Genomic DNA, 16,658 nt, shown 5'->3' with positions numbered 1-16,658 from the left:
TGTGTTTCTTTACAATATTTTTAGATTCATGAATGTTATTCAAAATTTGAATAATTTTAGCTTTCAGGGGAAAAAAACGATGTCTCCAAAATATGCTAAGAAAAAGTAAGATTTCATTAGACCTGCGGGTCATTACTGCCTTCTCTTATTTCAATTCTAAAGTTAGGGTTGCCCAGGAGCATCTGACAATAAAAGCCACTGAAATTACTTTTAGAGTATGCCTCCGGTTGTTGATGACCTGAGAAAGATTAATGTTGGGGTCAAATATAGTCCAGTTTCTGACGCCTGAGGGTCTCTTCTTGGTGATCCTGTGATAAAAAGGTTGTTTGTTATTCCCCACAACATGGCAGCGCAGGAAGGAAATGTTATTTCACCATGAGGCATAACGCAAGCTTAAATATATAAAATGTCATCAAATATGAATAATTAATGCTCTTCCAAATGAGAGCCTAATCTGAGTAAATTATAACATAAGGAAATAATAACATGGCAGCTTCTGATCTCAAAATCCCAACAAGTCCACTACAATTGCTTTAAAGTTCCCCCTTAACAGTTTACGCCTGCAGCTAAAATAGGAAAAGTAGAAAATTATACAGGGCGTCTCGTTTCTGAAAGATAAAACGAGTATGAATTTGAAACTCAAGGTTTAAGTAGCTTATATGTACCTGCTGTTGCCTTCTTGCAATGTTAAAAAAGAAAAAGCTCATACATACTGGATAAATGTTACAGGAAGTTGATAGCAGCAGGATACCTGATGACGCCTCCTGTACAACTGAGCAGCAGCTCCTCTATCCAAGTTAACGAAAAGTTAACTTGGAGGTTAATAGCAGCTATGAACTGAATATAACTCATTATGCTGCGCTGCGTTGTTCGTTTTGTTTGTAAAAGCCATTTTGGCTCGGTGGAGTCTCCAGGTGCAGCCTTACACGCTATGTTCTGCTTTTCTGGTTGTGACATCACGGTAGAGAAGCTGCCTAACACATATGTGTTGTTTCACATAACACATATGTGTTATGTGAAACAAAACACATAAGCGTGTTTTGTTTCACGCTTATGTAATGTAGTAAAATATAAGTTAGAGTCGATCAAACTAAAGCGATATTATTGTATCAGACGTGAATGTTCTACGTTATTTCTATTGGCTCCTTCATTGAAACGTACGGGAGTTTCCAACATCTTTAGCATGACCTTTCATCTACTTTGATTGTTCCCACAGTTCACCGTGCAAATATGATGGCTATCACTTCATATCTGGACAAAACATCACGTTTCGAAATCTCCAGAGTGCAGGAAAGTATGACCTTGAGTTTGACAGGCATCAAGGTGAATGAAGGTCAGAGTGACTTAAAAAGAAAAATGCATTAGAGCTCTTTGTAATTTTTAAGACAAGGGATTGGGGCTGTTTAATTAATTCATGACTAGTTGTAGTTTTAAATATTCACAATGACTGTGTCAGACATTAAATGTTTTTATTCAGTGACGATGATTTGTGGTGGTTGAACAGGACCGGAACCGCGGAGATGAGCGCGATGATTATTAATAAAGACCCTAATAACACACCAAAACTTAGACTGTGGCACTAGGAGAACAAGAGCATGGTCTTTTCATGCAAATAAGCAGCGTGTTTGAGGTTTGTCATCACATACGTAAATGGCTGCGGCTCCATTTAATAACATCATTAAGTAGTCTTTATGAAATATGAATACGAATATGAAAAGTTTCTGATCTAAAACCAAAACCTCGTGTTTGAAACTGAGGATGAAGAGGTGTTCAAATGAACAGCATCGCCGTGAAGTCATGACAACTTAACGTTTCGGTGTCACGCTTCACCTAAAAACACAAATAATTTTCTTTCTTTGCAACTTCATTTTCTTTCCCGAAATAACAAAAATTAAAATGATCCTCAGGAAGAAAAAAAATAAAAAAATCACATTTTAACAAAAAACAAACTGCAACACTTGTTTCTTAGGATTTGTTCACTTTCCAATAGATATTTTTATTAAAATGCTGTAAAGAACAAAAGATGGCTCATTTTTACAAGAAAGTATAAATCAGCAAAGCTTCATTATTCAAAAAAAAAAAAAATACTATCATGATTCTCATGAGTTCTATACTATGTTCTAGATAGGTTATATTGTAAAAACTAGTGGCAATATTTTCCCTAATAAACAGCAAACGTCTATTTCTAGTGTGTACTTCTACGTTTAATATAATTTATATTACTGTGCACACTCTAAGTTGACTTACTCAGGAGCATCGCTTACCAGCAAGGGTATGCTAGTGTTAAATTATAATTGTGCTTTTCAAAAATATCATTTAAATTAGTCTTTATGAAATAAAACTAGATCAACTGTATTTAGACAATACTGTCAGTCTCTCAGAGTGCAAAACCAGATTCTTTCCTTCTTCTTTTTTTTTTCCTCAAGCAAACTTACATTTTTCTTTAGAGCATGGCGTTTCCCTTACGTCCAGCCACAACCTTCTCTCTAACCTGCCTCTACTCTCGTTGCGTACATTCTGTGTGCCTCAAGGGAGAGCACACATGGCTATGGCTATGGCTAGGGATTGTATTTATTTATTTATTTATTTATTTGCTTTTAGAGATATCGTAACAACAATCTAAGGCACTCGAAGTCGATGGTCCACAGGTTCTCTTGGATGACATGTACAGCGCCTTGCAAAAAGTATTCATTTTCACATTTTGTCACGTTACAACCAAAACACTGAGAATGTGTTTTTGGTGTGAATTTGCGTGATGGGCCGACACATAACCATTAAGGACAAAGTAAAGGATGCGTGGTTTACAAAAACGTTGCAGAAAACAGAAAAAGGAAAAAAAAAGTGACATGCATTTCTACTCTTTACCGTGTGAATTTTAGCCCCATTCTAAGTCTAATTGTTCTTTGAAGGCCCCGCAGGTTTGTTTGCCACATGCCATGTAGAGGAAAAATGTGGAAGAAGCTTTGGTCAGATGAGACCAAAACTGAAATTTCTGGTCCACGTACGAAACTCTATTTGGGGATGGATATTTAACATTTTTAGTTCTATCCAGAAAACACCACTCACAGAGTGAAAAAGGGTTGTGGATCCTTTTCTTCAGCAGAGACAGGGAAGCTGTAGAGCTTTAGAGTTGGTCGACAGATGGACGGGGCTAAGAAAAGGCGAGAGGAAGAAAACCAGCAAGAGGTTCACCTTTCAGCAGGACAACAACCATAAACGCCGAACTGGATGCTAGAAAATCAATTGTAGAGATTAAAATAGCTAAGAGTGATTCAGCTGACGTCTAGATCTAGATCTTTACAAAATAAGAAATGTTCTTCTCTAGATGTCCAAAGCCCCATAGAGATGTGCTCCAAAAGTTTTTTAAGTCGTAACAGAAAATCTAGTGTGGTTCTACAAATGCACGCCGCACTTTTCAGTTATTTTTTTCTGTTCTTTGTGTCACAATAATGTACCAGTTTGTTCTTTTTGTTGTTGTTTTTTCACAGAAAATCTAAACTAAATGGATTGAAGTTTGCGGTTACATAAAACGTGTTCAATGTCTATGTTTTATTTTCTTTCTTTTTTTCTTTTTTTTTTGCTAAGGACTACTACATACCTAGAATGACAACAATAAGGACAAGATAGTCACAACAAAGCCTCTCTGTTTCAACAACACAGGTGAGATGATGTGGAAAAACATAAAACGGAGCACATGTTCCATCGTGTCTTGGCTGAAGTGACGGCGGTCAAACATCGAGTCTGGTCATTAATCCCTCTTAGCTCTGACTCCAGACTGCGTTCAGCCACGTGTAAGGGGAATCTAAGAGGCACAGTGATGTTCTGATGCGGTCAGTTTCTGGTTTAAGGTCGGGATTGTGGTCCAGCGAAGCCTGAGAGGAGTCGACAGGTGGCGGAGACGCGCGCAGCACCTGCTCACAAAGCGGAGCCGCCATCACGGCCGGTACGTTTTGATTACGTCTTTGATGGGCCTCCTGCATATCGGGCAGCAGGCGTTGATTTGTCTCTTCAGCTTCTGCCCGCAGTCGTTGCACAGGCACATGTGTCCGCAGGTGTAGATGACCGTGTCCACCTCCTGGTCGAAGCAGATGGTGCACTCTCCGCTTTTCCCAGCAGGGGGCAGCTCAGAGGCAGTCAGGGAGGGGGAAGTAGGGGGGCTAAGCGGGGAGCTGGGAGCAGTCACTGGAAGGAGAGAAGACAGCTTGAATGAATGGAAGAGTAATGTTGATGGAGAATGAGGTTTTTTTTTATTGTTTAATATTCATCTGCTCAGAACAATATGTAAAAGTAAGACTACTCTAAACATTTTTAACAAAATGTCCTTGCCAATGACAAACTCTTCACATTCCAGAAATGTTTCTGCAGAAGCCTCGCTTCCTATAATGGATAAAAGTACGAAACAACAAATTTTCCCCGCAGCCTGACAGAACTGCTGCACTTCTAAGTCGTCTCATGGGGGGGGGGAGCCTCATGCAGGACTCCATATATACGGTATAGTATAATTCATGCTGTCAACATCTGGCATCTTACCCAGAGAGGATTCTGAGGCAGAGGAGGATCTGTTGACGCTGAAAGCCAGGTCTGAGTCACTGTCATCTGGGCTGCTGCTCTGGGAAGTTGTGGGGGATGTGCAGGGAGGACTGGACTGCAGTGTTCCTGCTCCGCAAAGACAATTATAAATCAACAACCGCCACACAATTAGACTCCCCATCTATAAAAGGTTGGGATTCAGTTCGAGGATGTACTTAACGTAAGTTAAAAAAAACGAGTGATTTCGGAATGTCGGCGGCCCGAATGTAAAGCTGCAGGCTGTACTCTGACATGCCCGAAGCAGACAGATTACATATGGATGCTTATTCATTACAGCAACTTTTTTTTTTTGTTTCACGGTCTTCTATTCATAGCAGAAACATCGCTGGATTAAAAACAAGAGAGAACGGGGGTCTGGTCTGATGGGAGTTTATGTGGGAGTCAGACCACAGGGACTGAAAAAGGTCGCAGCTCAAGGTTAAACCGCCTAATGAAGAACAAATCTACCCAGACGAATTCCTTTAGCCTGGGAAACGAGAAATGTTGTCATCATTTCAGGAAGCCCACGTTTGGTTTGTGGAGTATTAAGATTCCTTTCAATCTAATTGCGATCAAGCAGATAGACTTTGTTTTTAGCGCTCAGTAATTTAAAACGGTCAGATTTACAAATAAATAAGGCAGATAACAGGAAGGCTGAACATGTTACAGATAAGTTGCTCCGTTTTACCGTGTTGAGCTTTCAACGTCTCTCGATCCAGAAATGTTGGAAATCTAAGAAGTAAGTAAGGCTTTACATTCGCTATGAAATACAAAGAGAGAGATGCTAATGCTAATAGCTCAAATGTAGCATGAGCTGCTAAACAGACACCACATCTGCTTCTAACATAAATAATTAGCGACCGTTGAGACAGGAAGACGTCTTGCTCCTTTACTATATTGAACCTTGAACTTTGAAGCTCCTGACTGTTTTGGTACAAAATTATGTTTCTCATCTGCTTGGACAAAAGGAGTATATCGAGTAACTTAATCGTCAACTCTAGAAAATATGGCTATGTAACTCAGACAAATTGTGTGTATAATTAAAAAGTTGCATATGGTTATTCCATGTAGTTGTCAGCAGCAGACATGATTCCAGTTCATAGCTAAAATAAATGGAAATAGGGCGTCATTTAGCGTCTCGAAAAAATAATAAGCAGAGCTCACACACGGATCAATTTATGTGAAAGATCTGAGCGTTTTTATGATTGTTTCGTCAGAAATACTTAACTAAAAAGACAAGTAAACTGATATGTACAGTCTGGTTTAAGAAACGGCTTGCTTGCAGGTATGCAGAAGGGAAAGAGATGGCATTGCGAAAAGAGAACTAAAAATTGGCCAGTTATTCTTGAATGCTTTTGAGTTATGGCCGTGAAGAAAAAAATCTGCTAATTTCTGTAGTTTGAGGTCAGAAATTTACAAAACAAACCCAGAGATCAAAAGTCTGCTGCTCTGCAACTCCGATTGTCTATTTACATTTACTTGACAACTGGAACACGAGGTGGAAAGCTAACGATAAAGTAGGGTGGATAAATAGTTTATGTATGATCTCCTCGCCCTTCAAAGAGACACATCCCATCTCATCTCACTGCGTCATCACTGTTTGCATTTAAAAACAGATGGAGAAATGGCACTAAACTGATGTGCCTCGTCGTCACAGGGCTTTATGTGCTCACAGCTCTGTCCCATTAAGCATCAGTGAACAAAATTCTCTTTTTCTTTAAAGGGGAAAGTTCCAGTGATTGCTATCCAAGTTGTTTTATTGCTTTGGCTCCTCAGACGCTTTGTGTGCTTCGTGTGCAGCTCTGAACACACTTACCGAGTATCCTGAGTCTGTTCACAGCTCCGTGCAGTGTGAAAAAGGCCCACAGGACCTGAGAGGAGTCTACGCAGAGCAGCCGGCCCCGTCCCACTCCGTTCACCCCGTGGTGCAGCTCTCCGCTGGGCAGCAGGCTGAAGCTGAGCACGTCTCCAGAGCAAGGCATGGGGAAGCCGCGGTGCAACACCCAGTACTCCTTCCGGTCCAGGAGCACCTCGGGGTCAGCCGGCAGGTCTCCAGAGTGCAGACAAGCTGGGTCGCAGGACGTCAAACCGAACGACATCGCCCCAAAGTAAGGCAGGCCCAGGTGGCCCACCTCCACATACAAAGTCTCTCCTACGTGGAGCGGCCGGTCGCTGAACACCAGAGTCCGACTGCTGTCCAGAAAGTGGATACAGGCGGCCAAACGGTCTGCGGAGAGTATCACATCAGTTCCACGGATCAGATGAAAGTGCAAGTCGTTGTCCAGCAGGGACGGCAGACCCCGGACACCCCTCTGGAACGCGGAGGAGACGGCCGAGGATGGCATGGTGGAGGAAGAAGAGGACGAGCAGCAGGGGATGAGCTGAGAGTAGTTGCTGAGCTGGAGGTTGGCCATCTTGGCAGCAGCCGCCTGGTTGTTCTCCAGCTGATTGTTGCTGTAATTGGCCGAGTCGTGGCTGCTCTGGGGGAGATAGGCACTCAGTCGGGCAGCGCTCAGGCAGCTGGACCCCACGCTCTCAGCAAACGTGCTGTCTGCGAAGCAAAATGCGCACGAAAAGGTTAATGGCTATGCCATGGCATGATATAATCTGTCCCAAAACATTTCTCTGTTCTCTCTTCTAGTTGGCACTTTACTCTTACTTTCCGAGACAAGACATGAAAAAAAAATGTACTGGCTGTCAGGAATATTAGTTCAGACTGATTCAGACAAATTTTTATAACACTTACTGGAAAGCTGTAATATTGGCAATAAAATGAACTGCAAAATCTGCTATTAGTCACAGCTCTTTTCAGAGGCTTCATTTTTCCAGGAGAAATATGAAAGAGGATAACTCATGGATGCTGCTTTTTGCCGACTGAGTTGTATTTCAGCCCTTTATTTTTCAGATGTTGAGCATGTCTCTACCAGCTACGCACATCTAGAGACTGAAGTTTTTGCCGATTTTTCCTTAGCAAGAATAGCTCACGCTTTGACAAACGGGTTGGAGATTTCAATTTGATTTAGGTCTGAACTTTGACTGGGCCATTTTAACACACAGCCAGGCTTTAATTTAAACTGTTGCGTTGTAGCACTTACTGTGTAAGATCATAATCCTGCTTCAACGTGCCCCTCTCACAGGCTTTGTTTTTCTTTTAGGACTACACATATTTCGCTCTATCCGTCCCCCTTCAGCTATTATCAGTTTCCCCGTCTTTGCTGAAGTACAGCTTCTTCGCAGCATGCTGTTGCCACTGTCGTGTTTCACAAGGGGTACGGTATGTTCTAGGCGATATGCAGCGTTAGCTTTCCACCACACACAGCATTTTATATGACCACCTTCTTCCACATGTTTGCCGCGTCGCCCACTTGACTTGTGACAAACTTCTTCTGGGTTTCTTTTGACGAGTATTGCAGCCTCATTTTGAGTTGTGGATCTCCAGGGGTTCTGAATTTCTGATTAAGGTTTTCCTTGTCTGGACTGTCAGTTTGGATTGATGGCCGTGTCTTTATAGGTTTGAAGGTAAATCTTCAGTTTTATATTGAAGTATATCAGGTAACGCTGGTGTAAGCCTGACCCGTATGATCCAATGTTCTGCCCATCCTTTCTGCTGTTTTGTCCGCTAAAGATACTCCAAACTTCTCGAGCCCCTGCAGAACAGCTGGATTTATACTATTATTTTTTGAAGACTGAGGCTATTTCTGATGAGAACGCAATGACGCCATTTGATAAAAACGATTTACAACGCGTTTCATTTTTGCACATGTTGAGGATTTCACAGTTGCTAAAGCCAGCTTAGGGTTGTTTCTGATGACAAAATATGATGATAGCGTCCAGAAATCAAAACGTAAACACATCTATGTTGAATTTAGCCTCGAGTTGTATTTACTTTACGTGGACAAACAAGCATTGTCAGGAAGAGCTTCAGCTTCCCTGCACTCCAGAAACAGATATAAACAAGTCTGCTGCTTGTAGCCCCCCTCTGACTTATGGTGCATTCCTTTACCACTATTTCTAGAGATGTTGGAGCAGTAGAGCTCCCTGGCCCCTCACCAAAGCTTCAGGGACGGACCGCCTTGACCAAACAAGGCTACAGCTTCTGTCGGGCGAAGACAAACACGCCCGATGGAGTAAGTGTAAGAGCGAGGACAGCGAGGGGGACAGACGTTGAAAGGAACAAAGCCGGCGTGAATGCAAAAACGTTACACGGCTCAGGAAAGTGATAGTAAGAGAGTGTTTATGGAAGTTGTGAATAGTAGTTGGGAGGGTGAATAGACCGCATGACATCTGTTGTTCATTTCTCCATGTCATGTTAGCCAATTTGAAATAAAGAGGCTCTGGTTTTTAAGACAAACACAGATCCGTTTTGACACACAGATCATTCATCATCGAGCCATCCCAGACCATTTGAAACCGACCCAGGGGGCTGTGAAGCCAAACTCCCAAAAATCTGTCTAATTTAGCCGTGAATATGTTGACCCTATAAAAATGTGTTTCTGTTGACTTTGGGTTGTCAAAACACATGGTCGCAAGATGACTGACTTGAATCCAAAGAGAAAAATATGGAGTACTATAGTCAGTGCCTTGCAAAAGTATTTATATCTCCTGAAGTTTTTCACATTTTCTCACGAAACAACCACAAACTTCAACGTGGTTTGCCTCTTAATAGGTAAGCACAAAGTGGTGAATATTTGTGAAGCTAAAAATAATGACACAAGGTTTTCTACTGCTCTGAAAACTCTACATAAAATCTGCTGCGACTGCAGCGTTCTGCAAAAGCCTCCAAACTCCTCTGCGTAATCTCAGTTTAAATCCAGATATTCTGTGAAACCCTCAGAGGATTTTTAGAGGAGTGTAAAACAGTTTAGGTTGTAAAATAATATCGCAAGTCTGTTCAAGCCATCATCTAAAAATGGGAAAAGAGCAAAACAGTTGCAATCCTAAGGAGACATGGCCATCCGCCTAAAACGACAGGCTGGGCAAGGAGAGCAAAATCTAGAGAAGCAGTCAGGAGGTCTGAGGTGTCCCTGGAGGAGCAGCTGAGATTCTTGGCTCAGGTGAGACAATTTGTTGATAAAAACAATGATTCAGCCCTCAACACACTTGGGCTGCGACCAACATTTATTTATTTTTTTGGCCATTTGCAAAATGTATTTGTGACATAAAACTAACACTTCACTTCACTCTGAATGGGTCATCTCAATACTGAAACATTGTGGTGCTGAAAGAAGACATGATGCTGTGGCACAAGGCTCACCTCCTAGAAATGACAACTCAAAAAAAAAATTTCTTATCAAAGCATAATTAATGTCATAATTTGTCAAACTTTTCAAAAGTTTTTTTTCTAAAAATGTAAATAAATGCATCCATTTTCTTGCACTTCTCATGTATTCACTAACTCATGTTGGTCTATCGCAATATGTTTAAATGAAAATGTGTTGAGGTTTGTAGGCATAGATATTTATGGTTGTAACAAGGGCACAGAAGGTTTTTACAAAGCACTGTACATGGCTAAATATCTTTCTATTAGAAGTTGAGTTTGCTCACAAAACCTGATCTTTTCATAATGCACCGACTACCAGCATCACGAGATTCTTACCAAGCAGTGTGACCTCCTGAGTGATGCCGTAGATGTCGATGATTGCCCAGAGCGGGCAGCCAATGCTGAGCCCACAGTGGAAGAGGATGGGCTCTCCATCATTAATGCTGTAGAAAACCCTCCCGTGGCGATCGGCCCAGAACGACAGCATGTTGTCCTTTATGGCCAGTCTCTCAGGCAAGGCCTTGGCCCAGTAACCGGGCCGCGTCACCAGATCTGGGCATGCATACTTGGGGATGTCAGTGGCCTCCAGCTCGCTTGGATCCAGACTGGTGAAACCAAAGCGCAGAGCTCCACTCCAGCCGGTGTGCACACCAGTTAGGCGAAGACGGACCTGAACACATGAAACTGCTACAACTTTACTGCGACCTTATCAGAAGAACCGTACGGAGAGATGAGGCAAACCTTTTCATAGAGGTGGACGGGGCGATGGCTGAAGGTGATGCCATTGCAGAAGCTGTTCTTGCGAGTCGCTCTTCGAAGTTGCCCGTCCAGCCTGATGTTCTTCCCCCTGGCATGCGGGTTAAAGCGCAGCGACTCCAGGTTGACGTTGACAGGCGGGGCAGACGTTCTTCTCTCCACACCTGACCCATTGTTGGGCAGGATGTAGTATTGCCTGCTAGCCACCGGGCGGGGTTGCAAAGTAGCATCTGTGTGGGTAAACATCAAGAGTTACACAGGTGGATGAGAACAGAGCCCTTCAACGATTCGGCTAACACGGCGTCTGGACTGCAAGTTTCTTTTAATTTGTTACTGCACGAGCTGAGAGGACAATGTCTGTAGATGACTGAAATCAGCTTTTTTTAAAGTGCAGCATTAGAAAACAGGGAACTGACAGTCTTGTGTATTAAAATTATTGTTAATTGACTCAAATAAATTTGTCTGTAAAACACCAGGAAACTGTCTAATTTATCCCCATTAGATCAAACTTAAAGTTTGCAACATACGCCATTAGTCTTCATCATACTTACACACCCCTGGCCTACAGCATAAATAAACCCTGGATAGCCTGCTTTATTCCTCCAGTTATCTTCAAAAGAGGAGAATGAATCACGCAGTGCATAGTCAGTGTCAAAACACCAAAATAAAAGGCCTAATCTTTGATTTCATCTGCACAGGAGGAGTCAGTGTCCTAGTTAGCGAAAAAGAACGCCTTGATGAGCATCGCAAAACAAACAGATCAGAACTGAGGAGAAGACGAATCGAGCGCCAGCCCAGATGAGACATGAATGATGAGTGTTTATGGTATAGACTGGCTGCGAGTCGACCCTCAAAGCGAGGCGGTGTGTCTCCTCTCCTCCTGCGGCCCACGGCGAGATTACGTTCCCGTTGGAAATTCACGGCGTTCTGGTGCAAAGATAATAACTCAGTGAAATGTTCCACAGCACATTTCCTAAATTAGGCATTATCACTGATTATATTCTAAACTATAGAGCTCGGAAACATCTGTAACATCTCAAACGATGTGCCTCTCTTCCCATCTGCACTTCAGCATTTTGGGATTTGAGCAAGTAAAATATACTTTGGAGGTTAGTGCAACGTAGAAAACATGTTGAGGCTTGACCCGACCGCCTGAGGCACAACTGCCTCGCTGACAGGGGGGACAAACAGGGAAGTTTAATCACATACAGTGAGACCTGATATAGACACTTGTTTGCCCTTATCAGACGAAAGTCGCAGCGAGTCAAGCGGTAACGGACGGCTCAAAGTTGGGGCCTCACATAAAATAAATAAAAATTGATGTTACAAATATGTAGGACCCATAAGGGTCCTACATAGACCCATAGACTTCTAAAGTGTTTTCACTACTAAATGTAAATTTATCAATAAACCTCTGTGTTTTTGCATCTCTCAGTTTTCAACTACAATTGGAAATTCCTTAAACAGAAGATTTTGTCTTGTTCTTGTAAAAGAAAATAAAAAAATAAGAAAATGGAAAATAACTATCAAAACAGGGCTAAACACAAACACAATCTGCTCACATTCAGATTCAACTCTTTTCAACAGCTTATAAAAGTACCATCAGCAACAACGTTCCCCGTTCGATCCCACCCTGTGCTTTTCCTGCATAGAGTTTGCATGTGCAGGTTCTCTCCAGATAGCAGATATTATGTTCTGCCCTATTAATACTTAAAAAAAGGAATTAGCAATTTTCAAGTAAAAGAAATCAACTTGGCAGAAATCAATTTTTTTTATTGAAAATCCAAATTTGTTGCTGCTAGACTATAACATCAGGATAGCTAGAGAAACGAATTGCACTTCTGCCATTTTGTACCTCAGACAAACATTTCCAATCTAGCAGTGATTTACTGTTTCTGTTTGTAGATATGCTACAATTTTTAAGTCTGCACAGAAAGTGCATTGGTACCTTATTGTGTTGCATGTAGTAATCAGCATGGTCCCTGCACAAACATGACCCAACCTCCCAGATTTTCTGATCTGCAACTGGAACAAAGTTGAAGCTGGAGATGTTGTAATTTTGCATTTAATTTGTCTAGGAAGTTGGAACTTCCATCTGGGAATGACAGACTGTAAATTGGAAAATTGTTGGGATTTGCAACTGTTGTAACCCATGACCAAGCTAGCAGGCAAGCCAACAACAAAGTGTTTTCTATATTTTATGCACTCAAACACTAGATGAATATATTTACGGACAGATAATGTATGGTACTGTGTCTGCGTGACATTGCTTAACACAAAAGAGGAAGTATGGATTTCGTATCTTCTGAGACAGAAAATGTACACAGGTAAAATGTTTCACAGGTTTGATGTCTGACTGGGCCGAGGTCATTCTCAATTGTGAGAAACTACTCACGCTACCACTCTGTCACATTTTGAGGCGAAGAAATCATTTCTCTGGATTGGCTCTAAAAGCATCATCTGACCTCTGGATTGTGTCTGTCACTGCTCATTAGTGGTCAATATATTTTTGGGGAAACCTGTCATAAAATGCTGAACCTTCAGGATTCTAAAAGATGAAAAAGCATAAATGAAATCATAAGACTGCGCAAGACTGTCATACCAAGGTCAGCTTCTTCAGATAGAAAACTGATTTTAAGCATTCTTCAGATTCTTCTTTAGCTTAACAAGCTGCGTATTTACTTAAATAGCTTAGATAAATCTAGTTTGGATGACAATCATTTATTTCTGACTGGTAAGCTTTGATGACTTTGCTGTGATGTAAACACAATTACTGCTAAAATAAACAGCCATGTTTAACAGGAAATGTACATTATAAAATTCAATTCTAAGCAGAATTAAAGCCATCACAATTATTTACATGTTAATGAAGTAGATTAGTATGCAGATGTAATGTTCGAAATCAGTTCAAATCTAAAAAATATTAGCCAATTCGTTTTGGTAACAAGTAACACTTTGACTAGCGCCGGTTCCATCAATCTCAATTCTCATGTAAGGTTGTAAGGTTGCCATGTTTATGTGAAATCTTTCATGTCTGAATGGAAATTTAAGTTTGGCACAGAAGTTGTGGTTCGTAAAGTTTGTCTCGGAGCTAGCTTGCTTCATTTAGCTTGACCAGCGGCGTTGCTAAGGTCAAACTGTCCAGCAACCCTGAGACAGACATTACCAATGTTAGGTGGGGTTTTCAAGTAAGGCTAACAAGCCACCTTAGCTAGAGTGATTTGAAAGTTAACTATTTTTACATTATAAACGTGGTGTGACTAAACTAATTAGCATTAGCACTAATGCTAAAGCAAATGTTGCTATCACACTGAGCTCCCTGCTGTCAATGTAGCAAATCTGTGGGCTTTTCAGGGAAACTGTTTAAACACAGCCTTCTTAGATTTTAACTAATTACTATTTCAGTAACATTTTAATCAAAAAATATTCCTACTTCTTGTAACTTTTATAAAAAAAAGGACAACATTTAAGCTAAATTACTTTTATAAGTTAGAATTGTCAAATTGTTAAAGTCAATTAACAATTTAACTTTTGAAGTTTTTTCCCCTCCCTAATTTGTCTTTTGTAGCTGTTAAAAAATACATCAAAAACATTGAATAAAAATGATTACGATTGCACTTATTTTATTGAGTAAATTCTTTGTTTTGACAGCGTATGTTGACAAATCAAAGCCTGACTTGATTTTAAATGGATTTCCAGAAGGAAACATTCCTGGCAAAAAAAACAAAACAAAAAAAAAAAAAACAACTAATGTGAGTTGCTGTGATGGCAGCACCCCCTTATTCAGCTGCTGAGACGGGCCTGCTGGGAGCGTGGGAGTGTGACAGACGTTAAATCAAAGTGATATAGGGGAACTGATTATCAAGTAATGGGCTCTAGGTAACATGACAAAGTGGCTCAGAGCTGAGAGCTCATTATCATGAAAAAACCGAGACTGACAATCAAGCGCATACAAGAATAAATCACTGCTAATCACTCGAGACTGCTCTTAAAGTAATAGCACTTGGAATAAAATGATATTTTGGTGTTTGTTCCGTTTCTATTCCAGTTATGTATGTATTTAACTGTTGTTCACCATGGGCTGCCTTGGTGTTTTGAGCTTTTACGAACTACTGCAATAAAACCTTGCTGAAATTTGAAATAAATAGCTCACCTTCAAAAGACAAAAAACATGCTAAATGTCTGCCTGAATTAAAGCCAAGTGCCATAGCTTTATCATTTAAATTTGAACGCGGTAGTGCAAAAGATGTGCTTTTTCATAAATGCAGAGGCTTTTCTAATACGATCTTTGTTCATGAAATTTTCATATACATTTTTTTGCTATCATCTCTGTCAAGTTTTCACTACTGATAATGAATCCTGAAGCTGATCATATGGATTTTTTTTTTTTTTTTGTGGAGCACCGCGGCTGCTGAAGGAAAGGAGCGCTTCCCAGGGAATCACGCTCATCTCCCCCGTGATGCGGAGCGCATCAGTGCACGGCGATCACAAGACAAGCCATGTGTATACACACCTCTGCCGTTTCTCCACATTAATAAGCCAAATAATGACCAAAATCGAGGAGGGAGAAAGAAAAAAAAAAAAAAAAAAGAAACCTCACCTATTAATGGCTTTGGCGCTGTATTCCCCATTATATGCTGATATTTCTCGCACCGGCTGACAACTTAATTCCGATTGCAGTATTTCTCTGCCCATCCATGTATCCTCGCACCGACGTGCACCTCCCCCGATCGACTTGTGCTCCAGCGCCTTCCGCTTCGCGATGATCCTCCCAGATGAAGCATGGACGCGCTCTTCTTCTTAATGTCAACCCCAAGGCGCTGCGACAGGCAGACACCTCCAACTGGCGCACAGCTGCCCCCTCCTTTCTTTATCGTGGGCTCCCCTCTGCACGACTTTAAAGGAACAGTGAGCGTAGATCCCACGCAGCCTCCCGATAATCAACTCAGAGGTTAATTTACGCCAATGAAACACTAACGATTGTGCAGCCAAAATAAATAAATAAATAAGGCATGCCTAATCCAAAGGGGAACGGGGCTCGTGGAGACATTTCCATACAGAGTCGGGCGGACAGGATGCTGAGAACTTTGAAAAGTCCTTGAGATTGGTGGAGAGACGCAATCAACCTGAGTACAGGTATAATAGGAGAGCCTTAAATGAATCACGCACTCATAAAGCAGGCTAACAGATAAGGACTCCACACTCCTGATAAAAGTCAAAGTACGTCTGAGGAAATCCCCGTTTTTCTTTTTTTTTGTTTTGTTTTTTTTTCCACACCCTATCCTCTGCCCTCCCACAGCCTTGACTGCTGGGCTTCTCTCAAGCTGTTTCCTGTCTTTTGGATCTCTCTGCTCTCAGAGGAGTCATGCATGGCCTGCAGGGCTCGTAGGAATGAGAACTGCATCAACGAAGGCGGTTCTGGGATGACATGTCTCCTGCAGCATGAGAGAGCTATGGAGAGAGAGAGAGGCCCAAGGTGCTACAGTAATCTGTGTCATACAGCACAGCGGGGAACAAAAGCCTGCACTTTGAAAGCAAAAACAGCACGCTGCGAAAATGTTCAAGCGTGCCCCACGCGGAACGTGGAGGTTTCTGGGCAAGACCGACTGACATCTTAGGCCAACCAAGAAGTCCTGTCAGCATTGATGTTTGGGTGATGGCAGACTGGGACTAAATATAACTCTAAGACAAAAGCATTTGTTTCTGCCTGCTCAATGCTGTTTGTTTTAGCAGGATACCGTGGCTCCGTTAAGAGTCTTAGGTGAATGGTGTTTGTGGTGAAGCGAGGCAGAAATGAAAAATGCTCCCCACGCCCCTCTCCTTTAGCTTCGGAAATAAAGAGCTGCGATGGTGAGGGGATTAACACAGGAAGTGAATATGGCTGCGATGATGTCTGCAATCAAGCTTTCCCTGTAAACACAGCAGAGCTGCAGTAACAAGTGCCGCTTCCCCCCCCTGAAGCTTGCTGCACTGCCTGAGTGCAGACTACAGGGTGTTAATGGAAGCATAATGATTGCAGATTTAGTTTAAATGCAAGCATCTGTAGCTCCAGGTTTGTTCACAGCAGTCATCT

The 16,658-nt window shown here is 41.7% G+C and overlaps 1 protein-coding gene across 1 annotated transcript; it reads right to left on the bottom strand.

Annotated features, from left to right (window-relative positions):
• Nucleotides 1–2,403: 2,403 nt before the first annotated feature.
• Nucleotides 2,404–16,141, bottom strand: neurl1b (neuralized E3 ubiquitin protein ligase 1B). Its single transcript, XM_008419914.3, has 6 exons — nt 15,186–16,141; nt 10,571–10,815; nt 10,166–10,499; nt 6,386–7,120; nt 4,531–4,656; nt 2,404–4,182 (listed from the first exon to the last, which is right to left on the bottom strand). The coding sequence occupies exons 1-6, from the start codon at nt 15,214–15,216 to the stop codon at nt 3,935–3,937; spliced, it is 1,719 nt and encodes a 572-aa protein (XP_008418136.2). The 5' UTR covers nt 15,217–16,141; the 3' UTR covers nt 2,404–3,934.
• Nucleotides 16,142–16,658: the final 517 nt, after the last annotated feature.

The sequence above is a fragment of the Poecilia reticulata genome, chromosome 10 (assembly GCF_904066995.2).
Source record: "Poecilia reticulata chromosome 10, P_reticulata-male-v2, whole genome shotgun sequence".
Classification (NCBI taxonomy): domain Eukaryota; kingdom Metazoa; phylum Chordata; class Actinopteri; order Cyprinodontiformes; family Poeciliidae; genus Poecilia; species Poecilia reticulata.
The sequence above is the reverse complement of the archived record's forward strand: the minus strand, read 5'-3'. Positions and strand labels throughout refer to the sequence as shown.